At 39.5% G+C, this 26239-nt stretch overlaps 1 protein-coding gene and 2 long non-coding RNA genes across 4 annotated transcripts; 1 reads left to right on the forward strand and 2 right to left on the reverse strand.

The window, feature by feature from the left end:
* Positions 1–989: 989 nt before the first annotated feature.
* asip2b (agouti signaling protein, nonagouti homolog (mouse) 2b) lies at positions 990–11936 on the reverse strand. 2 transcript variants are annotated; one of them, XM_076876569.1, is made up of 4 exons: positions 11814–11936; positions 11569–11691; positions 6694–6767; positions 990–1743 (listed from the first exon to the last, which is right to left on the reverse strand). In XM_076876569.1, exons 1-4 carry the CDS (start codon positions 11917–11919, stop codon positions 1576–1578), a joined length of 471 nt encoding a protein of 156 aa, XP_076732684.1. In that variant the 5' UTR covers positions 11920–11936; the 3' UTR covers positions 990–1575. The 2 variants fall into 2 exon arrangements, with proteins under 2 accessions (XP_076732684.1, XP_076732685.1); XM_076876570.1 differs by having other exon boundaries at positions 1607–2605.
* A 2064-nt stretch (positions 11937–14000) lies between these two features.
* LOC106676019 (uncharacterized) lies at positions 14001–17226 on the forward strand. The gene is made up of 4 exons (XR_001342161.4): positions 14001–14639; positions 15235–15400; positions 15638–15733; positions 16182–17226. It is a non-coding gene; the product is annotated as an uncharacterized LOC106676019 (long non-coding RNA).
* Positions 17227–21534: 4308 nt separating this feature from the next.
* On the reverse strand, positions 21535–26152 carry LOC101478657 (uncharacterized). Its single transcript, XR_191731.3, has 7 exons — positions 25670–26152; positions 25492–25585; positions 23912–23998; positions 23085–23233; positions 22696–22979; positions 22500–22605; positions 21535–22393 (listed from the first exon to the last, which is right to left on the reverse strand). It is a non-coding gene; the product is annotated as an uncharacterized LOC101478657 (long non-coding RNA).
* Between the last annotated feature and the right edge of the window lie 87 nt (positions 26153–26239).

Below are 26239 nucleotides of genomic sequence, written 5' to 3' on the forward strand. Positions count from 1 at the left end.
ACGAGGTTCGACTTGTGCTTCTAAAGCAATTCCAACAGAGACAGAATATGTGGAAAAAGCACGAGTCAGTGGAAGAAGTGGAAAAGTCTTTTAAATACATGTGAACTATTTGACCCCCCGACTCATGGCAGCTCTACAAAGCGTTTTAGTGTTGTTTCGGTTTTACAGCCATTAACTTCACTGTTATTACTAAACGATTTTTTTTAAATCAGCCTTTTGGCAAAAGCTTCAACAGTTTGTTTTGTTGTTATTTTTTAAATTTAGGCACAAGTCCTGTTTACTCTTTTAAGAAAAATCTCACTCACTGAAACACGTTTTGTTACGAGAGTTCTGACAGGGACTATAAGAGGGAGTCAAATTCATCCTACATCATAGGACAACACATACAGTGCACTTGATCTAAAGTGGGCCAGACCACTTAAGATGGAAATTCACTTTTCTAACAATATGATAACATTTAATTACACATTCATTTTTTCCTGAATTTAGGCCCTTAACCCTGGAGAACCCATGGGGTCAAATTTAACCCTATAGGTTCTCCAGGGTTAAGTTTGACACCCATGGACTAGAAAGATCGAGCGTATTTCTTGCATAGTTGCTTTTCTTCTGTGACTTTAATGGTAAATCTTCTCACATACAAGGTCTTAAATAATCAGACCTCATCTTATCCTAAACACCTCATAGTACTGCATGTGTCATGGTCCTGAGTCTGACGACTCACTGTTTTGTTTTTCCTAATATTCTATGTTCTTGTTTATTCTGATTATGTCTTTTGTTAAGGTTTGCCATTTGTTAGGTTTCTGTTCTGTGCCTGCCTGCTCCCACGTCTCTGTGTTCCCTCTGTCTGGCCTGCAGTAACGTATTCTTTGCTCTCTTGTTTTTAATCCTGTGTACCGCATTTACTCTAAAATCAACATTAAAGTAGCAAATCATTAAAAATGATTTTTAGCATCTTAATAGGTTCCACATGGAGCAATGCAAGGAGAATGTAGGCTTACAGTGTGTTTATTCAATAGCAAAAATATAAACTCCTTAATCCACAAGAGGCAGGCAAGTCCAAACATATATATCTGATTTTCAAGGCGTGGGGTACATAAGTAAATGCCATTTGGTCCTCATTAAGTCTAAAAGCAACAACACATTTATGTTCCAAAGTAAATTTACTTGCAGGTATCCCCAGCAGCAGGATATTCAAAAGCAGCAAAAATGTGGGAAATACCCATAATGCAACACACAGTTAATATCAGATTGTCTACATACATGAAAAAGCACGTCACCCATCTCTTTTTATGCATACATATAATGTTTTAAGATATTTTAACACTGTGCAAAGATTTCTGTGAGTATTTTTTTGCCGCTGAAGACAGAAGAACTCTTGAATAAATACAAACAAATACAAACAAATGCCTCACATAATATCAGAAGCATTTTTCAAAATGCTTCGATTTTATTTTGAAGTTTAATCGCTTAACTGCATTTGTGCAGACAAACCCACAGAGCACATGTGAATCTTTCCGTGCTCTTTTGTCAACCACAATATATGTTCAGGCGTTGTGATGTGTTTGCGTGCTGCATCTAGGTCCTCTTTAAGCAGAGGGGGTTCATCCTCCAGCAGTGACAGATGGTGTTGAAGAGTCGACAGCGGCAGGAGGCGCAGGGGTCGCAGCACAGCAGGTGAGGGGAGCAGCTTTCCATCAAGCGTCCGCAGCGACGCGCCGGAGTTACGAGGTTCGACTTGTGCTTCTAAAGCAATTCCAACAGAGACAGAATATGTGGAAAAAGCACGAGTCAGTGGAAGAAGTGGAAAAGTCTTTTAAATACATGTGAACTATTTGACCCCCCGACTCATGGCAGCTCTACAAAGCGTTTTAGTGTTGTTTCGGTTTTACAGCCATTAACTTCACTGTTATTACTAAACGATTTTTTTTAAATCAGCCTTTTGGCAAAAGCTTCAACAGTTTGTTTTGTTGTTATTTTTTAAATTTAGGCACAAGTCCTGTTTACTCTTTTAAGAAAAATCTCACTCACTGAAACACGTTTTGTTGCGAGAGTTCTGACAGGGACTATAAGAGGGAGTCAAATTCATCCTACATCATAGGACAACACATACAGTGCACTTGATCTAAAGTGGGCCAGACCACTTAAGATGGAAATTCACCTTTCTAACAATATGATAACATTTAATTACACATTTATTCTTTCCTGAATTTAGGCCCTTAAGTTTGACACCCATGGACTAGAAAGATCGAGCGTATTTCTTGCATAGTTGCTTTTCTTCTGTGATCTTCTCACATACAAGGTCTTAAATAATCAGACCTCATCTTATCCTAAAGACCTCATAGTACTGTATGTGTCAATTCAATTCAATTCAATTCAATTTTATTTATATAGCGCCAAATCACAACAAAAGTCACCTCAAGGCGCTTCATAGATACAGAGAAAAACCCAACAATCATATGACCCCCTATGAGAAAGCACTTTGGCGACAGTGGGAAGGAAAAACTCCCTTTTAACAGGAAGAAACCTCCGGCAGAACCAGGCTCAGGTAGGGGCCATCTGCTGCGACCGGTTGGGGTGAGAGAAGGAAGTCAGGATAAAAGACATGCTGTGGAAGAGAGACAGAGATTAATGACAGATATAATTCAACGCAGAGAGGTCTGTTAACACATAGTGAGTGAGAAAGGTGACTGGATAAAGGATGAACTGAAGCTCCGCCATCACGTGATGTCACATGCTGCTGTTTCTGATGTCACTTCCAGAAAAAAAAAAAAAAAAAAGAGAAAGGTGACTGGAAAGGAAAAACTCAATGCATCATGGGAATCCCCCGGCAGCCTACGTCTCTTGCAGCATAACTAAGGGAGGATTCAGGGTCACCTGGTCCAGCCCTAACTATATGCTTTAGCAAAAAGGAAAGTTTTAAGCCTAATCTTAAAAGTAGAGATAGTGTCTGTCTCCTGAATCCAAACTGGAAGCTAGTTCCACAGAAGAGGGGCCTGAAAACTGAAGGCTCTGCCTCCCATTCTACTTTTAAATACTCTAGGAACAACAAGTACGCCTGCAGAGCGAGAGCGAAGTGCTCTAATAGGGTGATATGGTACTACAAGGTCCTTATGATAAGATGGGGCCTGATTATTTAAGACCCTGTATGTGAGGAGCAGGATTTTGAATTCAATTCTGGATTTAACAGGAAGCCAATGAAGGGAAGCCAAAACAGGAGAAATCTGCTCTCTCTTTCTAGTCCCTGTCAGCACTCTTGCTGCAGCATTTTGGATTAGCTGAAGAATTTTCAGTGAGTTTTTAGGACATCCTGATAATAATGAATTACAGTCGTCCAGGCTGGAAGTAATAAATGCATGAACTAGTTTTTCAGCGTCACTCTGAGACTGGATATTTCTAACCTTAGAGATGTTGCACAAATGGAAGAAAGCAGTCTTACATATTTGTTTAATATGTGCATTGAAGGACATGTCCTGGTCAAAAATGACTCCAAGGTTCCTCACAGCGTTACTGGAGGCCAAGGTAATGCCACCCAGAGTAAGAATCTGGTTGGATACCATATTTCTAAGATTTTCAGGGCCGAGTACAATAACCTCAGTTTTATCTGAATTCAGAAGCAGAAAGTTAGCGGCCATCCAGGTCTTTATGTCTTTAAGACATTCCTGCAGTTTAACTGATTGGTGTGTGTTATCTGGCTTCATGGACAGATAGAGCTGGGTGTCATCTGCATAGCAGTGAAAATGTATGCTATGTCTTCTAATGATGCTGCCTAAGAGAAGCATGTATAGTGCAAACAGAATTGGTCCTAGCACTGAACCCTGTGGAACTCCATAATTAACCTCAGTGTGTGAAGAGGACTCTCCATTTACCGTACATGAACAAATTGGAGTCTATTAGATAGATATGATACAAACCACTGCGGTGCAGTACCTGTAATACCTACAGCATGTTCAAATCGCTCTAATAGGATATTATGGTCAACAGTATCGAACGCTGCACTGAGGTCTAGCAGGGCAAGCACAGAGATGAGTCCACTGTCAGAGGCCATAAGAAGATCATTTGTAACCTTCACTGAAGCTGTTTCTGTGCTGTGATGAGCTCTAAAACCTGACTGAAACTCTTCAAAGATGCAGATGATCAGTTATCTGTTTGACAACTACTCTTTCAAGGATTTTTGATATGAAAGGAAGGTTGGAGATTGGCCTATAATTAGCTAAGACTGCTGGGTCTAGCTCATGGTTCTGAGTCTGACGACTCAGTGTTTTGTGTTTCCTTATAATATTCTATGTTCTTGTTTATTCTGATTATGTCTTTTGTTAAAGTTTGCCATTTGTTAGGTTTCTGTTCTGTGCCTGCCTGCCTGCTCCCACTTCTCTGTGTTCCCTCTGTCTGTCCATGGTGTCACAGTGTCTGCTCGTGAATCTGTCTGTTAAGTTCAGTGTCTTGTCCGGTTCTCTGTGTCTGTGAGTTTCCTGTTTTATTCTGAAGGTCGGTGTCTCATGTGAGTGTTCTCAGCCTGACGTCTGTGTCTCGTCAGCCCTGATTTCTCCCAGGTGTGTTCCCCTCCTGTGTCCCATCCCATGATTACTCCTGTGAGTATTTAAGCCCTGTGTGTTCTCCTGCCTGTTGCTGGTTTGTCTGTGTCTCCCTGCGGGTCTGTTTTTGTCTCTAGGTTTCAGGTTTGTTATATTCTTAGTTTTCCCAGTTTAGGCTTTGTCAGTTCTGTTCTCGCCACCCTCGCCTTTTGTTGTATGTCATCCTCCTCAATAAAAGCCCACACATCAGTAGTGCCTGCATCTTGGGTCCTTTAATAATTCCCACACGGTTTGCCGTGCTGACAGTATGTTTACTGTTGCTTTACTGATGGTTCCTAGGATATTTAAAAGTAAGGGAGGGTGAGCCTTCATCTTCAAGACTCCTCTTCTATGAACCAGCTCCCAGTTTGTGGAGACAGACACTGTCTCTACTTTGAAGATTAGAGTAAGCGCTTTCCTTTTTGATAAAGCTTATAGTTATGGCTGGATCAGGTCACCCTAAATCCTCACTTAGTTATGCTACAAAAGGTCTAGACTGCTGCAGGCTCCATGATGCACTGTGCGCTTCTTCTTGATTCACCTTGTTTCACTCACTATGTGTTTATACACCAGTCTGCATTTAATGATTTGTTATTATTAATCTCTGGCTCTTGTCCACAGTGGGTCATTTGCCCTGTCTCCATCCCTTCACCCTCAGTCAGTCACTGCAGATGACCACTGTGCCATCCTCTACAAATTATTTCTCATGCTGTAATTCATTCATAAGTGTCCTCTTTCTACAGTTTTCTTAATACTGGGTCGTTTAGATACCTGATTTATAATTATGTGGCACAAAAAACTGTGAAAGTCATGTGACTCAATCCGAGTCTTATAAGACAAAAAGCAGTTGTAAAAAAAAAACAACTAACGTAGGTTGATGCACTTTCCACAATTGCCAGAGCAAAGCTGTTTAACTGTCCACCCTTTTCTCCAGCCTCTAACCCCACCCGTAAAACCCAGTTTTATCCGTCCATAAAAACCACACATTCTTTTCCAGTTCATTTCAACCAAGTAGAAATAAGACTTCTGAGCCCTCGTTACGCTACATCAACAGCGTGGTATTCCTAACGGGTAGCTCCAAAAAACAATGTCCACTTTTTTGTGGTTGTCTAATTAATCTACAAAAATTTCAAAACAGACGATGAAAGCAGGACTTAAACTTCAAGTGACTCGTTGACAGCCGGGATAAGCTCAACACAGGAATTTATTATGAATGAATCAAAACTTTTTTGTTAATGAACGTAAATGTGACACATGCAAGTCATTTGGTTCTCCGTTTCTTTTTCATCTGGTTTGGAACTCCACGAACACAAAAGTATTTAAACAGCTGGTAAATTTCATCTGAGTTTCCTGATCTTTCTCTCATCATCCTCTTACACAGACACTTCCTCCTCTGCCTTTCTTGTTGCCATCAATTGTTGGTGTCAGTCTCTATCTCACCCGTGAGCTAACTTTCATGCTAAAACACAGTCTCAAGAGCTAAAACAGCTAAAAGTTAAAGAGCTCCTTGATTGTTAGGCTGATGTGAAAACACTGATCTGAGCACATTTCAAACTTTGCATAGATAATTGTTCGGTTTCACTGGAGGTTTTCTGCATGGAGTTTTCAAGAGATAGCTTGAAGATTGATTCGTTTGTATTGTTTTAACAAAATGGTTTCAAGAAATATGTCTTAGCAATATAAAAAACTACAACAAGTGAGTTCACGACACTGAGGGCAGGATTAAGGTCACACTGAATTTCTATCATCACTGTTAAATTATTGTGATGTGCTACGTTTTCATTGGTGGGAAATTTGATCCTTGTGGAAAACTGGGTTGTGTTGCTGTCACCACATTTTGCTGCATGTCACATGTGTTCACTGCTGTCTGGCGTTTTCCTGCCAATGGAAAGCAAGCAGCAAATTTTCAAATCCAATAAACAGGATTATAAATTCGCCTCACATTAAAAAAAATTGCCTAACAAACCAAAAAAGGCATTTTCAGGAACATCTTTACAAAGACTAAGGGCGTGTCACTGAAACATGTCAGCAACTACCTCTGAATACTTTTAAAAGGAGCAATTTTAGTGTTACTACTAAATCAGGGAGTTTATGACAAATAGAGTCGACAGTAAAAACTTACGGGAGTGACACTTTGGCGTGGTGGAGAAATCTTTTGCCTTGCAAACAGCCGCCTATTCTTCGCTTGGCTCCAAACTGGGAATGGAAATAAAAGCAGAGTCAAAAGATCAATTCAGTGTTTCAACAATGCAGCCCCTTGTGCACAATACATGATTAAAAATTGTAAATATGTACAATAGTAAATATTTTAAGACTAATACTAAATACTACAAGAATCGGCCCTTAGATTATGAAATAAGGAAACCAGGATCTCCTGTTGGAGGGAGTGTCTGGGCACCAGCCATGGTTAACCAACAGCGAGAGCAGAGTTGAAGCCACACAGGAGGGGGAGGGGTTAAAGCTGACAAAGTCGGAGAACTTGGAGCACGGGCTTGTTTTACAGTAACTGGGGTCCAGAGCAGGACATTTATACAATATGCATATTTTTCCTCAAAACAAGCCAAAGAAAACCCAGCTTTACTGACTAGAAAATGTGGGCATCATATTTGTGGAGGGCTTTAAAAACAATAATACATTTTATTCAATTGTATTATAGTCTGTGCTTGCATGGATGCAAGGAAAAAAAAGGTTATTTTTGCTAATGTTTTTTTATATGCATCATTAAGTAAATACTAAAAAGGTTTTCTCAAAGTCTGCTCATTTGTTGTCTTTGAGATCTCCATCGTCTTTTCTTTCTGGATCATCTATAGTCTAGTAGGAGGAAAGATTTATGACCAATCAGCTGAACATCTACAACTCCTTTTCCTCAGCAGGGGAGTTTCTGTCAATCGTGACTGATTTTTTCTTCTTGGCTGTGAAGCAAGAGAACATTTTTACACATTTAGAGCTAAATCATTTATTTTGCTTTATACTTGTAAGAAGTCCAGTCAAAACAGCACAGCAGGTTTCTTTTCTTCCTCCAAATTATTTTGCCATGCCAAGCCTACAAATGGACATAAAATGGCCTGCATTTGTATAGCGCTTTACTCAGTCCCTAAGGACCCCAAAGCGCTTTACACTACATTCAGTCATTCACACACACATTCACACACTGGCAATGGCAAGCTACATTGTAGCCACAGCTGCCCTGGGGCACACTGACAAAGAGATGTTTGCTTTAAAGCGTGTTGGTATGTGATACGCATCCAAGACTCCAAGACACTGAGGTGTTTTGTTTTGGGGGGTTTTTTCACAGACAGAAATGGCAGAGAAGGTAGCCAACGTTCCACTGGAAATCAGAATTATTTGACTCTCGGCCAGCCTGGACATTCTTTTGATCATAATCGAAACAACGTTTTCAAACCACTCACTTCACATACTGGCACCAGCAACACACTCACCCTCCCATACCAGATGCTGCAGAAGTTCAACAAATCAAAAAGCCTCTCTTTTGGCTATGACTTCTTTCCTTCTGCCCCGTGACTGATAGCTGCAGCACCTTTTCTTACCATCCAGCACAACACAGATATAGTCTAAACATCTGCTCAAAAATAAAAATCGCCCCAAGGTGTTGTGCTGGATGGTAAGAAAAGGTGCAGCGCAACACCTTGGGGCGATTCTCTTTTTTTGACCAGATGTTTAGACTATATCAGCCACATTTGTGGAAAACGCCCTTTCTTGTGCCTCCTGCTGTTCCCGAGATTCTCGTGTGCACCCTGATCTTATCTTTATTTTACTACGCTATCTGAAATTGTCTTGTCCCCCATCAATCTTCTGCAGGAAAATATGATGAACTCTCATCTCCCATGTCCTCTCTGTGCTTACATTTGAAATGTTTCCCTCACTCCTGCTTTCTCATGAAAATCAGATGGTTGGTTTTCCGTGTAGCTCAATCATATTTAGCTCACTTTTCCAGCCTCTTTTAAATGTTAATAGAGCAATTGGCTGCTAAAGCCAAGTGTTTTCCCCACTTGATTATAAGATATCCACACACTGAGTGATCACATTTGTAACTGTGGTTTAGACTGTATGTCAAAAGGTGATGCTGTGTTGGTGTAGCATCTGTCATATTGCTGTTTAAAAGCAAGAATTCTAAATCAAGCTGTAAATACTTTCAATTGTATCACAATCATTTTGAGGTTAGGGGCCCTAAATATGCATTTTTCTATTAACAGTACATGCAAACAGGAAACTTTCAGCTGCTCCAAATGGAAATACAATTTTTTAACACTTGATTTGGCAGAGACTTCACACCAGACCTTCCTCACATAGTCATTCATCTGGGCTTGAGAACACAAGGAGTAGACAAGCTGAAAAGGCTGCATATGATGGGGCGATCGTGGCTCAAGAGTTGGGAGTTCACCTTGTAATCAGAAGGTTGCCGGTTCGAGCCCCGGCTTGGACAGTCTTGGTCGTTGTGTCCTTGGGCAAGACACCTCACCCGTTGTCTACTGGTGGTGGTCAGAGGGCCCGGTGGCGCCAGTGTCCGGCAGCCTCGCCTCTGTCAGTGCACCCCAGGGTGGCTGTGGCTACAATGTAGCTTGCCATCACCAGTGTGTGAATGGGTGGATGACTGGATATGTAAAGCGCTTTGGGGTCCTTAGGGACTAGTAAAAGCGCTATATAAATACAGGCCATTTACCATATGCATCATCTCACATGCGAGGTGATGCATATGCATGTTAACGCATTTCCCTATTTTGATTCTGCAGAATCAAAATAGGGAAATGCGTTAACCCCTAGACTATGAGACCACAGTGCACAATGCACACAAACACTGTGGTTGAACTCATTACATGCTACCAGCATACACTGACACTCCAGAGCTGTTTCTCAAGGAAAAGGGTTAGCGTTAAACCATCTACTGTTGCAAATGATTATTGGAACCATTAATCATCATTTTATATGTGTAAATATTCAGCCCATTTTCCAGTGTTCCAGCTGCAAACTCTTATCATGCTGGAACATCAGAGGGAAGAAATACTGTCTTTAAAAAGAAATAAATAGCTATGATTTAAATGTGTCTCTGGTGTTTGGCATCTGGTTTTCCCCTGAAAAGCATCAGAATTGTTTTGTTCTAAGAAAAAATGTGAAGGGTGTTCTACTCCTTTCACATCACCAGAGCAAACGGGCTCTTAAAGGCATTGTACACTGTAAAACAAAATCTTAATATAAAAGTATTTTACTGTGTATTTTACAGTTTTGTATTGTTCTTCTAGAATATCATTAAATTCACATAAATAGACTGTGATTTCACATTTCAAATGTAAATTAACGTAAAATCACTGTAATCTAATAAAACATAATTTTCTTGTTTTTTAAATATTGTTAAAATACATTCACAAATGTATCATGATTTCACAAATATCTGTCCGTTATTTGAAAGATTGAACTGTTAAATTCAAATGTATGTAATGCTATGGAAAAATATATAAAATGATTCTTATAAACGTTTTTTAAATCAAATAATTATTATCATTGTTGTCATTTAGGGCGATCGCTCAAGAGTTGGCAGTTCGCCTTGTAATCAGAAGGTTGCAGGTTCGAGCCCCGGCTCGGACGCTCTCGGTCGTTGTGTCCTTGGGCAAGACACCTCACCTGCCACCTACTGGTGATAGCCAGAGTGGAACTGTAAGGCGCTTTGAGGGTCTCAAAGAGCCCTATATGAATGCAATCCATTATTATTTAAACCAACTGTTAACTGTATATTTCTGTACATTTAAGTATTATGATTTATATCGCCGCATTCATTGACCTTGTTTATAGGTAATTTCATTGTTTAATCACATTAAATTGTTCCTAATTTAATGTTTAAAAGCACTTGAAAAAGGCAAAATCCCATGTAAAATTAGGGCAACAAATTGTATTTTCATTACTGGAAATAACCGTATTTTTATGAGTAAGTTATTTTCTGATATTTTACGGTATTATTTTGGCGCCCCAGCTGCCGGAATATTACTGTTTTTTTAAGATGTTTTTTCTAACAGTGTAGAGGTGTCTGAGGCTCTGACCTCACTGTGTCACAACTGTTATGGTTTTATTTAGTTCGTTTTATTAATCCGCCCCGTGAAACTTCAACAGTTCTCCACCAGCATGACTGGATAATGTTTTTTCACATGATCAGCTCACCTAATAAACATAATATACTACTACTACACTACGTGGACCACTGCAGGGATGCTTCTCCAATAATAATCCGCAGACATTTAAAACACTTGAGATCACTTTGTTGTTGCATTACAATGAAGAAAGCAACGGCAGCTTCTTGAAGAGCAAAATACAATTATTGTTTATATTCTCAAGTTATATTGAAAATGGTGAAAAAAACTATTTTTTGACTATATTACAGGTGAGCTTGTCTCTACAGACAGAAGCCAGACTTAGACAAACCTGGTGGACATTGTTTGTCATTTAATGCCCAAAGCTCAGAATTCATCTCAGATCATTCCATCTTCATTTTAATTTGGTTGCTTTTTTAAATTTGAAAACACAATGATAAATTTACAAAATGTGACAAATATGTGACATATACCCCCCCTCCCCCCATAACGATTGTAAACCAATGCTATGCATTAACAATGCTGAAATAAATCCTGCTGTTATCAAAGCTTTAGCGTGTGTGCTGCCTGGACTGGGAGTTCGTTAAGTTTTACTATTTTCGGGTCGTAAAGGAGATCCCTCCTCTCAGATGGATTTAGTTATGTAATTATTTATTTAATTATTGGGGGGTTTTTAATGATTTTTTTAGTCTGCTTAGAATAACGCATCTGTTTATACTTAGTGCTCAGTCCTCAGACACACAGACCCACAGACCCTCATCACTCTGTGTCATTATCTATCCAGCACTGTAAGCAGCGGTATTGTCGGTGAGGCTCCAGCCTCACGACTCTTTTTAATAATAATAATCATAAATAAATAAAAACTACATCAAATCAGGTTTGTGCTCATCGATCCTTACCTGTCACATTCTCCCTTTTCCGCACATCCTTCTTGGTGTCCTCTGCCCAGGACATCGGCAAGGCAAGCAGGAAGAAGCACAACAAGTGTTTGCCGGTGATCTTCCTCATGATGATGATGAGATCTGTTGATGACAATGGTGCAAAAAAACAACAACAACAACAACAAAAACAATCAGTCTAACGTTTAGAAGATAAATATCGGACTTTAAGGGGCTAAAGGAGGAGAAATCTGTGAGTGACGTACGCCTTGGCTGGTTGGTTCCCTCAGGTTTCTCTCTGGCTGTGAAAGAGGAGGTGGTCTGCGAACGAGGACTGAAACACGCACTCGCGACGTGATGGGCTCGATGCATAGCAGAAGCTGGTTGAAGACCAGTCAGTCTACACTGAGAAATTACGGGAGAAATTACTAAATTGAAAAAGACAGGGGCGGATTTATTGGTCTTGTGGAGCCCCAAAGCAACCCCCCCCCCCCCTCCTCCCCACCACCACCACTAAATAGGTTATGATCTTCACAGGTGTATTTTCTCACCCTTGCAGACACAGACTTGGAGCAGACAGTGTTGAAATACAACAAATAACAAGAAACTACACTTGCTTTGTGGTATTGCACAGTCCATACAAAGAATCAAACATAAAGGAATATTTTGCTTTGCATGATTATGATGGTGCAAAACAAACCCAATTTTGCAATCTGCACTTATGTAACTCTTGTGAAACTGCACAAATGTAACAACTGACCATGAAAAATGAGAGGAAATGATTTCTTGGAGTGTTCGGGACTGTGAAAAGATCCACGGGGAATTCTACAAGGAACAGATGTACAGTATAAGGTCAATTATCAGCCCTTTAACCTTGTCCTCACAGCTTTCCTCGCTTGTGAATGCTTGTGAAAAGAAAACCAAGTTTTAAAAATATAATTTGTTTTTTATTTTTAAGTGAATTTTATGTCAATGAAAGCTGACAAATCCCAATTCTCTAGCTATTTTAACACATTTATGGTGTTTTTATTCAGTATAACAGAAACCTTTTCTTTTTAAATGCTAATTTAGAAAAAAATTGTGCCTTAGAGGACAACTTTGGACTTCAGGAGTGCAAATTCTGCGGTTGTATTATAGCCTCACTCCCTCCTGCACAGCTGCTTTGTGTACATCTGCTGGCCTGCATTCAAACAGAAGCCTAACTGGTGGGTGGACTCAGGGTCCTTACATCAATGGGGTGAAATTGTTGCATTTACAATACTCTGGGTGGATGGGAATTGCTGGATTATGTGAACATAAATATATATATATGTATACATATTTTGGCTCCCCATCACAGAGAGTGCTCCCTGCATCTGTGGTTTTCACTGGAAACAGTTGAATATGTATTCTTAGCGTATGCCGTGCCACCTCAGTATGGTTTCCTCGTGTGCTCTATGTTAAAATGGTGATATTCCGTTAGAGAAACCTGGAAATTATATTAAAGAATGGTCTAGATTTTTTTTTTCCAACGGAGCCCCTGCTTTGCTGTTGGCATTGCAAAAATATTCACTAAACATTAGCATCTGCACGGCAAGAACAACAGCTTCTTTTTTTTAAAACCACACTGATGCTGGATTTCAAACTTGCCCTGAGGGCCCCAGATCCTGTGGTTTTCATGTGTTACTGTTAGTTTGTGGTAAGTGGAGGATTTTTATTTTTATTTTTTTTAAATTTTATTATTTTTTCATGTTTGTGCAAGTGGAATAAAAACTGAGAAGAACTTCATAGAGGCCCTGCTTTTGTACCTAATCCCTTGGCCCAGAGACAACCTGTGTCAAAAACAATTTTTGAAACATTTATTCTTTGAGATTAAGTCGTGCTTTCTGGGAACATATTTCTAAATAGTTTTGCTTAATAAAATTACCTGAAGATAACACAGCATACCAGGAGCATGGTGGGCTTCCCAACCCGTTCTCACTCCCAAAGCGTAACATTTTACGCTAGGTGACAAATCGTCACCATATTACGTTTTCGGCTACCCACCACGTTCCTAAATGACGACCTCGGAAAAAGAGGAAATATGAGAACCGTCTGGACTGAACCTACACATGTTCGCTCTTTTTCTTCAAATCGCTTAGAAACACGCTATTTAACATCATTAAAGTCCTGGTTAAGGTCAGGAATAAGGTTATGGTCAGGGCTAGGGATAAGGTTAGGTTTAGGGCTGAAATACAGGGCTGGAACGTCTACTACCGCGGGAGCGTCATTGCACTGGATTCCAGCAATAACCCGCCGCGTACCATAAGAACGCCGAAGGTCTCCTTTCGCGTTCCTCAGGAACGCCGCGGGACGTGACAAAACGTCGACATGTTACGCCTCGGGAGTGAGAACGCGGCTTCCAAAGTACAAAAACTCATTGTCTTGGGGTCTTTTGGCAAAATATGCCATGTATAGTACACTGTAAACCCGAATGTTCAAAGTAATTAAACAGATTAAGTAGTGTATACTCAAAGTCTTTAAAAAGTTCTGTTAACTTAAATATGTCAAGTTCGTATAACATGTTCTTCTTTTTGAGTAAATGAAACTAATAATATTTGATTGAATTGAACTATTTCTATATTAAGTAAGCATCACTTAAAATAATAACTTAAGCACAACGTAACACAGTTAAGTTAGGACATATAAGAATGGTAAAGTCCTGTTATTTTTGTTGTTTCAAGTAGGTAGGATTTAATAATAAACTTAATTTATGTAGCACATGCTAAAATACAATAAAATCTCAAAGTGTTTCACCAAATAAGTAAAATCAAATTGTCTTAAATGCATTAGTGGAAGACAAAATGTATTTATTTTAATATTCATTGTTTTATCACTGTGTCCTACATATATATTTTTAATTTTTTCCGTAAGTGTTGAGCAGCTGCAGGAATCAATTTTTATTCCGAGTTAATCTCTGATTCACCCTCCGAAGCGGAAGGCGGCGCTAATGAGCATTAATACGAAACACAGAAGAAGTAAAGGTATATGGGCGGGAACAGCACCAAAGAGGCAACACGGACGACTGGAGAAAGTTGGACCTAATGGCAGCAACTAGCATCACTGGACTTACAGTAAGTTTTCAATGTTGATATTAGTTTATTGTTAAAATACGAATATTTAGTTGTATTTTGGGTGCGTGTCGAAAAGAATAGCAGAAATGTCGGTCCGTGTTTTTTATGTGCTTTGCTGCTCTCCCCGAAGGAAACTTTGCGCTTGCAGAGCTAGCATTAAGTTGTTGTAATGACGGTCGCAGGCTGTTTAAAAAGTTAGATACTACTTGCTCTAGAGGTGGCGCCCGGTCGCCTAGTATGAAACAAAGTATTTTAATCTCTCTAAATTTTTAAACCCCCTCTCATGACTCAGAATAGTTGGGTCCAAACAAGCCCGTTGTCCCTGCAGTTACACAACGGAGATGCCTGTCTGCAGTGAGAGTGCTTTCAAGCAGTTTTCTTGTTAGAAACGCTATATTTTAAACTATATGTGTAGGGTTAGGGTTGTGAAGGAGCTCTCGGACCTCTGGCCTGCTCTAAAAATGGAGTCTGAGGTAATATGGATCAGCTCTGTTTAAAATGAAAATTGTAATTCTTACTCATGTGGCAGCTTTTTGCTGCTTTATAAAGATGTGCGAGATTCTTCAAATTGAACTGTATTGTCCTTCTGCTGTAGTTGTATGCAGAGTTTCAGCGGATTACAAATCAGAACCTGCCCAATACATTCTACGCTGAACTTGACCGCCATCTTCCTCGACTGATGACCTTATTCAGCCAGGGCATCAAAAACTGGGAAGACAGCAGATGCCCTGGTTGAAATTCTAAGAATTCACAATGAACAGGTAATAATAGATTGTTACACATTTCATAGGTTGAACCAGTGGAACATTGGACAGGTTCAATGATTTAAATGAGCTTTTTGAATTTTGCTATTACTCCACTTTGTGTTTGCTATTTGTCTGACTGTATTAAAGATGTGAACAGGTTATTTGTGGACATATGTTCTGATTTGACTGTTGTTTTTGTTGTTGTTCAGTAAACTCACCAGTATATAAAATTCTGTTTTTATCTGGAAATAGGAAATCCATGATATCCACACCAAGCGCACTACCGTTCTCCCTGCCCTTCCTGTCTATCTACGTGAGGATGTCTCTGGATTTTTCAGAACCTGCACTGTGAGTGTCCTTAAGTATCTAACAGATACTACTGTGTATATAAACAGTGCATCAAAGTACAAACATGTATTTTGATGCACTGTTTGGACTTATCTTTGTTTAGTCTACCCATAAGGTTTCCATGTATGGTCTTTTCTGTCTCCTCACTACGAATGAACTGAATTGGTGTTTTGTTGAAAGTGATAAGATGTTTAGTAAAACATTTTCCTGTGTATTTCCTTTAGCTTAGTTTCAGTCTATCTCACACCACTTGATTCTCTGGTGAATTAGCTGATTTATGTGTGCAGAACATGGATCTTCTGTTTTTCACCTCTTACAGTGAGACTCAGGTCTCCCTTGTAAAAGAGGTATTGGATCTCAGTGGGAGTTGGTAAAATGAGAAATTATATGTCGTCTGTTGTATTTCTTGGGTTAGATTGTGATTAGTATCTCTTTTTCATTAATTCAGGACGAATCTGATGAGTTGGAGCTTGATGGTGTTGAAGTGGCCCTCTTCACTGTCATCAGTGACCATCACACAACAAGTCCAGTTCACTACCAACCTGTGAAAATCTCTGTCGTCATTGAAAGTGATGCCGTGTTCAGTCTCCCCAGATTTGGTGAAGCCTTCCTAGTAATGTTTGGACTGATCTATGCACTTCCCCTCAGCTACCCCAAAGGCCTGACCAACACTTTAGAATTTACTCAAAAGATTTTATTTGGTCTAGAAAGTGGTAAACTGTCACCCAGGTTACAGACCCTCAAGAATGACTTGGTTATGTAGGAACTCATCTGAAAGAAGGATGCAGGGTGAAGCATTATAAAAGGCTAGTTCAAAGTTCTCTCCTTTCATCTAAATAATGCCTCAAAACATTATTAGATTACTCTACAGGTGTTCAGCCAATAGGTCCAAACTATACAACGTGCCTTTGTTCTCATTAACATAATGCAAAGCAACACTAATGTTTTGTATGTTTTAATGTTTTTCGTAATACTATTTCCAAAACATTGTGGGCTGCGCAAGATGACCTAAATTTCACTGTTTGATACTAGTTAATGTAAAACAAATAGCATTGTAATTCACTCAAATTGCTGCCTTGTTGTCTTATTCAGATATTAGCCAGAGAGCCAAAAGCACATTTTGATATTATTAATTATTATTTTTCATTACTCTGACAGTTTTCCTGACTAAACAATTTTTGGTCTACTTATTTTAATTTATAAATGTTTTTGTTAATTATTTTTAATTTATGTAATTTTTTTTTAAAAATGTATTTAATTTCAACATAGTGCTAAAAGTGAGCAGGCAAGATACTGTTCAATGGCAGATGTTTATGACTTTTGCATATTAAGTTACCGATACTCAGTGTAATTGAGGCAATCAATTGCCTCAAAAATTTTAAGTTTTGGGTCACATGTTTTTAAGTATCAAGTAGTCAACATATTTGACTAACGTGTACTTAAAATAATGACAACACAAACTAATAAACATTTGAGTTTTGTTAACATAAAAATGTTGTAGTTGTGTACTTATTTTTTACAAGTTCTGTGAACTTATTTCTTTGAATTTGTAAACTTGAAACTTTAAGTCATATTAACTGCAAATATTTGAGTTGACCGTTCTCAAAAGATACAAGTACCATGTAATCCAAACTTTTATGTTCTGGAAAAATTTGGCTTTTGAGTTGATCAACTCAAAAAAATTGAGGCAATCGATTGCCTCAATTTTTTTGAGTTCTGGTAACTTATTCGGGTTTACAGTGTAACTTAAAGGCACATTAGGATTTACCCAAATAATAAAAAGAGTGTGGGAACATAAACACGGGTCAGCAGCAGCCCACCTCATTGGGATTCTCACATAAAACCTTAGAATCCAACTCATTTCTGAACTGCTGAAAGAAAAAAATATACCCATATATCAAAAGTCAGAAAGATTGAAAACCTCTCCAGTATAGCTGGTCTGTGTCTCGTGTATACAATATAAAGAGCCTTTCTGTCCCATCACGTTGACAAATAGCTTTAAGATTAAGATTAAGATCGATCGAAGCCTGTTTTTAATATGATATATGATATGATATGTAATACCAGAACGTTTTTGAGTCATTTGTGATGAAAGTGGATCAACTGTATAGAGTCAGTCATTTACAAATGGGAGTAATCACAGGGGGAAAGTGAAATTACTCCTTTTTTTGCATTTCTCATATATGTTTCACTTGTCTTGTTTTTCTTGTGGAGCGTGTGCCAAGTTTTTGATTCTACAAACAGATGTAGCGAGCAATAACCGGAGGTTTAACGTGATAAATGAATCTCTATGGTGTTCCATCGTCTCCTCATACACTGATGCACACGTGGCAGGTAAGTTTACAAAGTTTCTCTGTGCTCTGGCTTTGAATGCAGACTTCGAGTCACGCATTTCTGAGATAAACAAAAATAAGCTGCAGTTCTCTGTCAGGTAAATTTGAATTCCCTGCAATCCTGAATTGGATAAGAATTACTATCTAATATGATATTAATTACTACATCCAAAAATGTTGGGATGCTTTTTAAACTGCAAATAAAAACAGAATGCAATGATATGTAAATGCCATAAACCTGTATTTTATTTAAAATAAGACACAGAAAACATGTCAAATGGGTAAGCTGAGGAAGTTCCCAGATGTCCTTAAACATCTGGGAGCTCAGGAGAGCATCTGCTGGACTTCTGGCAGAGGAATGTTGTCTGATAGTTGTGTGATAGCTGCACAGCAGTCCTGGGTCTTCTTTACTGTATTTTCCATTTCATGGTGCTCCAAATGTTGTCAGTTGGTGAAATATCTGGATTGCAGGCAGCCAGTTCAGCACCTTCTACGGTGAAGTCGTGCTGTTGTAACAGATGCAGTTTAGCGTTGCCTTACTGAAATATGCAAGACCTTCCCTTCTGTATTGGAGCACATATTGCTCTAAAACCTGCATAAACTTCTCAGCACCGATGGTGCCTTTCCAGGTGTGCACACTATGATTTTCATAGGCACTAATGCACCTCAATACCATCAGAGATAAAGGCTGAAGACAAGTTGATAACAAATTTCAGATTTCAGTTTTCCAGGTTGCGTCAACCCATTTAAAGGAGCTTTGATGGCGATGTTACTGGATAGTTGTCACATTTGGCTTCTTTGCATTTTAGAGCTTTAACCTGTATTTATGGATGCCCCTGTGGGCTGTGTTCACAGACAGAGATTTCTGGAAGTGTTCCTGCTGTGATTTCCCTGTTATTACTGAAGTGCTCTCTGAGCCCAAACATCACGGGCATCCAATATTTCACCCGTGTCCCTTGCACACAGAGATTTCTCCAGATTATCTGAACATTTTGACAATATTATGCTCTGTAGATGAGATTATTGCTGTCTTTACAAATGTACATTGAGGAACATCATCGTGGTAAACTTCTGCACATTTTTACTTCTGAGAAGCTCTGCCTCTCTAAGATGCTCTTTTTATACCCAGTCATGTTACTGACCTGCTGTCAGTTAACTTGCATAGTTACATAATATTCCTCAATGCCTCTTTTTAGCAGCACTTACTTTTCCAGCTTTTTCCCAACTTTTTTGGACGTGTTGCTGACATCACAGTCAAAATAAGCATTTTTTCATGAAATAGTGAAACATCTCAGTTTAAACATTTAACATGGTTTCTGGTTCTATTGTTCTATTTTGTTCTATTTTCTATCTGAAAACTGTTGTATTTGGTTTTCATTGACATTTTATACAACATCCCAACCTTTTTAGAAATGGAGTTGTATATAACTCTCACTGCAAGTGGCCATTTCTTACAAGTGTAGTGAGACAGTCAAGGCCAAAATTTGATTTGGCTGCTTGTAATAGGCATCTTTAAAAAGAGCGGTCAAAGTTTAATTCAATTTAACTTTTATTTAAGTCTGGATGAGCTGTTTTCTTCTATACATGCTTTATAATAATATAATGATAATATCTTAAAAACTCAACTCAATGAACTAAATACTAAGAGGAAAAATTAATCAGGTTCAAAACCTTAGTTTAGACATTTTCTCATTAGTATAACGGTACTTTCAGTCAGTCTTTTATTTTCCAAGGGGTCGCCACAGCAAATCAATCCACATAGTGGGTTTAGCATTGGAAGCCTTCCTGACATAGACCTCAGTGCTTGGAAGGAGCACTGGGAGTGCACTAACTTGTGGCTCCCTGATGCTGGGTTCATGTCATCTCCCTGTTTCCAACTTGTGATCTTTCATGTGCAAGTCACACATGTTAACCACTGCAATGTTAAGTATATAACACTTAACCTGCTGATGGTGGCGAAGGAAAAAGACGGTCCTGGATACGAATCCACCAGCCGGCTGGGATCTTCCTGTGCAGTTTGAATGTTCTCCTTCTGAATGTGAGCGGGAATAATTGTCTGTGTCTCTGAGTTAGCCTCGTGACAGACGAGTGACCTGTCCAGGCATCTCGCCCCATGACAGCTGGGATAGGTTCCAGCTCCCCTCCAGCCTTCAATTGAATTCAAAATCCTGCTCCTCACATACAGGGTCTTAAATAATCAGGCCCCGTCATATCGTAATGATCTTGTAGTACCATATCACCCTATTAGAGCACTTCGCTCTCGCTCTGCAGGCCTACTTGTTGTTCCTAGAGTATTTAAAAGTAGAATGGGAGGGAGAGCCTTCAGTTTTCAGGCCCCTCTTCTGTGGAACCAGCTTCCAGTTTAGATTCAGGAGACAGACACTATCTCTACTTTTAAGATTAGGCTTAAAACTTTCCTTTTTGCTAAAGCATATAGTTAGGGCTGGACCAGGTGACCCTGAATCCTCCCTTAGTTATGCTGCAATAGATGTAGGCTGCCGGGGGATTCCCATGATGCATTGAGTTTTTCCTTTCCAGTCACCTTTCTCGCTCACTATGTATTAACAGATCTCTCTGCATTGAATCATATCTGTCATTAATCTCTGTCTCTCTTCCACAGCATGTCTTTATCCTGTCTTCCTTCTCTCACCCCAACCGGTCGCAGCAGATGGCCGCCCCTCCCTGAGCCTGGTTCTGCCGGAGGTTTCTTCCTGTTAAAAGGGAGTTTTTCCTTCCCACTGTTGCCAAAGTGCTTGCTCATAGGGGGTCATATGATTGTTGGGTTTTTCTCTGTATCTATGAAGCGCCTTGAGGCGACTTATGTTGTGATTTGGCGCTATATAAATAAAATTGAATTGAATTGAATTGAATTGAATTGGACAAGTGGTTAAGAAATTTATTGACTGATGGATGGATGGTTGGAAATTTTATAGTAATCCATCCTACAGGGACAACGTTCGTAAAACTTCAAACTTAGTGTCAGTGCCAGAGAAAGTCTTGGGAGGCCACAAACGCCTGTACTAAACAGTGACCATTTAACCACCACCCTCACACTCCACCGCCTCCCTCCCACGGCCCTGATAACCTTAAGCAAATGGACCGATAATAAACAATCAGAGAAATGATAAAAACTATAAAATAAATCATTAAATCTTTGTTTTTTGCCACCTGATTTGTCCTTCATAATTAAACAAACGGGTTTAATTATGAAGCCGCCTGCATCTCTTCATGCAGTAACACTGTGAAATACATAATTCTTTCTGCCCACCTCAAAAGAATATTTCACAGCTGCTGGGTAAGCTGTGGCCAGACTCCCTGGATCCTGTAAAGAGTATGAACGTTTTTCTGCAGCCAAGCAAGCTGTAAGTGTGTTTATATATCTGACTATGGACAACCAGTTTTTCACAGTGAATGTTTTATTATTATTATTATTATTATTATTATTATTATTATTATTATTAATTTGCTCACCGATTGTTTTTTTATACAACCCACTCACATCCAGTCGAATGTTTTCATTGTACAAATCTAATAATTAAGCACCAACCTGCTCACAGCGGCAGCATAAAAGTAGCCTTCATGAACTCGGATAAGCCACACATATCTGGTTTATTCAGCGACTCAAACAGAATGAGTGAAAGGAAACAACATGGCCATTCAGTGTGATAACGGGGGCACATGAATGAGGCTTTACTTGGATGGATGTGGAGCTCTCTCTCTCACACACACACACATTCACACAGGCTTCCTTCATTGATTGCGAGCTGTTATTCACTACTGAAGAGGAAAACATCTCTCCCCTGCTTTTGTGCTTCTCTGCACTTAAATCTTACAGAGATTTCCCCGTGCGAGATAAGAACAGAACATCAAGTTCCCAGTGTCCCTCTCACTCAGATCTTTGCTGTCTCAAACTGTTATTGTGTTACAGTGCCCCCTTGTGGTCGTTCTGTTTTTTCAAATTTCCTATGCTTCAAAAAGAGCTTGTGTTCACTAAAATTCAAGATCAATGAAACATTGTCATCGATATGAATTGAATACATTACTTTGAAATAAAAAAATAAATAGGGATTTTTTTCCCCCTCATTAGGCAGCATAATATGCTGTAAATACACATTATGGGACTTCTATGTGCTTGGTATTTTGAGGTAGTACTCTTAGTGACACCCTGAAAAGAATCAAATAAACATATGCATGGCAGGGGTTGGATTAAACTGCATCTGATGATTGTTTCGGCACTGCGGTGGTCACATCATAGACTTTCTTGTGCACTTGGGTTTAAGAGGAACCAGCAGGATGTCTGATGACCACTTGCACATGTTACTGTCACCTAGAGAAGAAGATACAGAAAACATTATTGATCATTAACACCGACATTTAAAAAAAACAGTGTTAGGTGACTGAGATTACATTTGTTGGTTCGATATGTTATTTACAGTTTGTTTCTTTGTCCATGTCAGTCACTGCATGTCCTCTGTGTCACTGTCTGTGGGGGTGGTGATTGTTGAAGCTTCAGAGCTCTCAGCAGAAAGTGACGGGGATCTGTGTGAGACGGGGGAAATGAACAGTTTCAGCACAGCATGCAGCTCCTGCTTTACTGTGTTTCCAGCTGTGCAACAGAAACATAATTACTTGGCTTCTTTTAGCAGCAGGTTGAGACAGTTCTCTCTCTCCTCCAAAGTCTTCTTCAGCCTGTCGGCTTCTCTCTGCTTGTCCGCGAGTTCGCTCTGAAGACGAAGGTGAGTTTCCTCGAGACTCTCACAAAAGGCCAGAGGGTGTTTGAGATACACAACGTTCCTTACATTCAACCCCTGAGACAATATCTTTGAGAGCAACGTGTCCTCACCCTGCTTTCCTCCAGGCTGTCAAACGGACTCGGTGCTTCAACCAAACACAGAAAGCGTCTTGCAGCTTCACTGGGGAACCAAAGGGGTTTATGTACAGGTCAAAATTAAACACGATTCAGGTCACCCACTAGAGTAGTACTGAAAAAAAGTCACAACACATGCACACACACACACCTTCTGAGGACTTCTTTGTGTAACACTAGGTTCTCCAAAAAGGTCTGCAGTCCAGCTTTCCTCCCTTCTAGAAACTCCTCGTCATAGCTGTTTTTGAGTCAGCGCTTAGGAGGCAGGGCTGGATGAAAGCTGGGGAAAAGCTCTTGAAGCTGCGTCAAGGCGACGAGCAAAAAGGGCAAAAACGGGAAACCAGAATCACTATGGCAACAATATTACATCAATGAGAGCCGAAAGCGTCGCTGAATCACGGTGCCGCAAATGAAAGAACAGTTGCAGCAAGGTCTGCATGTGTATCGGACAAATGCATGAGGTAAAATGTCACTTTATAGGTTTTTCATTAGTCTGACTAATTTACTTTATGGGGGTGAGTTTGATAGCTTCACAGTATCACTCCACCTACAACATACACCTGTAGGGGGAGTGCTGGTTCTATCCCTGTCATTAAATATACTGGCTGTGAGCTGAACAGTCGCTGTGTTGTCCTTAATTCAAGTTATATTCTCCCCGATTCAAGGGTGCAACATGTGTGCCCAGCAAAGAGAGCGTACTGAACAAATCAGGCAGCAGATTGTTGCAGCCCTCAAACCAATCCACATGCACATCCACATGCAGCTAAACCATCCTTTTACTGCATGTGGAAAAATGTTGTTGGTTAAGACTGGCCGAGCAAAGTAATAGTCACTGATACTCAAGTGCTGAAGCATTTGCCATATATAATCTACCCCCTCCAGCCTCTCCGGGCTCCTCACGGCACGTCATTTCACCACCATGAATGTATAGGCTGCTTTACTAATATGTAGCTGCTGAGGTGCACGATATCTTCTCACCTTGTCACTGAGCCTGCAGAAGTCCGTGTATCTTCTGAAGATCACCCAGCTGTCTCCCTGACTCCCCGCCACCAGGATTTTATAAACCTACAGAACACACACGACTATATGACAAATAACAGACACACGTATTGGTTTGCACTGAGTGCCTTGGCAAGTTGACACTGTACGCGTGTATTTCAGGTGCACATAAGAGCAAGAGCAGCAGGATAGTACAACATGTATAAGGAACATTATAAATGCATCCTTTAAAAACAGCTGTAATGTCAATAAGATGATCTGTAATAAAGCATTTATAACACATTAAGAAAGTCTGGGTGGCGTATTTCACCCCTCTTCTCACAACAAACTGTAAACTGCAATATTATTCCTGTCACCGTTGTTCAGGTTTTCTCAGAGTGAGTGGATTGGTCTTGCTGTCTGGGTGTACGTCAGCATAGAACTGAATGAGATGTCATTACAAGCAATGCTGCTCAGGCAGCCGCATGCATATTATAAAATTAAACCTGAATCATTGATGACAAGTTCTTTATTTAGAAAGCCAACAGCTGCTCTCTCTTACTAGTTGTTTTATTTCTTCAGTTCCTTGATGACGACTTTCATCCGTGGTGCTAAGACAAAACCACGTCAGTCCAGTGTGGAATTCCCAAAGGTAGAGCGCCAACACAAAACTCCGGTAGCTGACAAATCTCGAATGAACCAATTTATTCTAACAGACATGCTGAAACAATCAGAGGATTGTTTTATTGTTTTATTTCCTGTTCCAGCCCTTTCTTTCTCTTTTGCTAGACAAATTTTAAAATGATACGAGTTCCTCTGGTTCCACAGTGTAACGGTTTGCACATCTGCCTAATCTGACTGATCCTGAAAGGAGATGCAAAACCCAAATCCGATAAAAAGAAATGTTCCAAACACGTGGCGTGGCCTGCTTTGGTGTTCCTTTGTGAAGGCAGCGTGTTCAACTCACACCCTCAGCATCAGCAATTACAACTTTTGTAATTCACTCATTTTTTGCCCACACAGCTGAATCCTTTCCAAAAAAACAAATATTGTTTGAAATTTAGCCAACAGTGATGTTATTTATAAAGGTAAAAATCCAACAAGCTTTTATTGCAGGCTTTTAAGGTCCTGCCCTTGTTAATGCAGTTTGCACAGTTTGTTCTTGGCTCTCTTGACTTGAACATGCGACTTTTACTTGTTTTATTATGCAGCTAACACACACACACATATAATATATATATGTGTGTAAGAATGTGCTTACTTAAAAATACATGATTGCACAATTTTGGAAACCCCTAAATCTGAGATCCTTTTTTTCTTTGGTTTTTCTTTTTTTTGTTTGGGTTTTTTTACATCAGGCCTGTTGTCTGCAGGAAAAGAAGAGCCCTCCCTTTAAATTCCTACTGTGAACTTTGTCCTCTCCTCCATATATATATATATATATATATATATATATTGGGTGAATGTGCAGTAGTAGCAGCAAGCAGGTGAATTCTGTACATTAATAAGAATAGACATCTGACTATTTTACAGGATAGACAATATAAACATATTTAAAATTAAAGGAATTTGAAATGTACATTGTTCCAACAAGGCCTGCTCACGCTGACCCAGTCCACTGGAAAAGGTACTGGAGTAAATGGAATAGCTATCCGTGGTGGTCTTAGTGACGTACTGTGAACAAGGACACATGGTGAATTAGAATAAACACAGGGGGAACCACATGTACATGCACAGAGAGCATGGTAGTGTACTTACAGCGGATCAGTGCAAACACTTCCAGTGAGTCAGAGCGGGTGAAGGAACTACAGCACAGGGTTTTATAGAATCAAGCTTTGTTTCCCACCTGATCTGTGTAGGGATTGTCTCACTCCATACTCTTGCTGGCTCATCAAAAACACAGGGCAGTTTGTGTGACATTCACGTAAGCAGTATCATAGTACCTGATTTGTTGAAAGTCTGTTCTCGGTTTCAGATTACAGAGGGACACAGAGTCATGTGCTTTATGGTGTGTCTCATCCAACAGCACAAAAAGGGCGCATCCTGTTTCAGTAAATCCTAACAACGCACTTGTAAAAGGTCAAATTTATTACAAAAAATACCTATAATTTCAATAAATTAACACTAACTGTGACTTACCAAAAGGCCCAATTATCACGTAAACTCAAATTTGGAGCGATCAAATTATAAACACATAAAAAAATCAATAATAATAATAAATTTATTGAGACATCATGCATTTAACTGTCTTATTTGAAGAGTTTGTATAAGATCCTAAACTCCTAAACTAAACTAGGATGTCTAAACCGAAGTTCTCTCAACTAAAAC

The sequence above is a fragment of the Maylandia zebra genome, linkage group LG18 (assembly GCF_041146795.1).
Source record: "Maylandia zebra isolate NMK-2024a linkage group LG18, Mzebra_GT3a, whole genome shotgun sequence".
Classification (NCBI taxonomy): domain Eukaryota; kingdom Metazoa; phylum Chordata; class Actinopteri; order Cichliformes; family Cichlidae; genus Maylandia; species Maylandia zebra.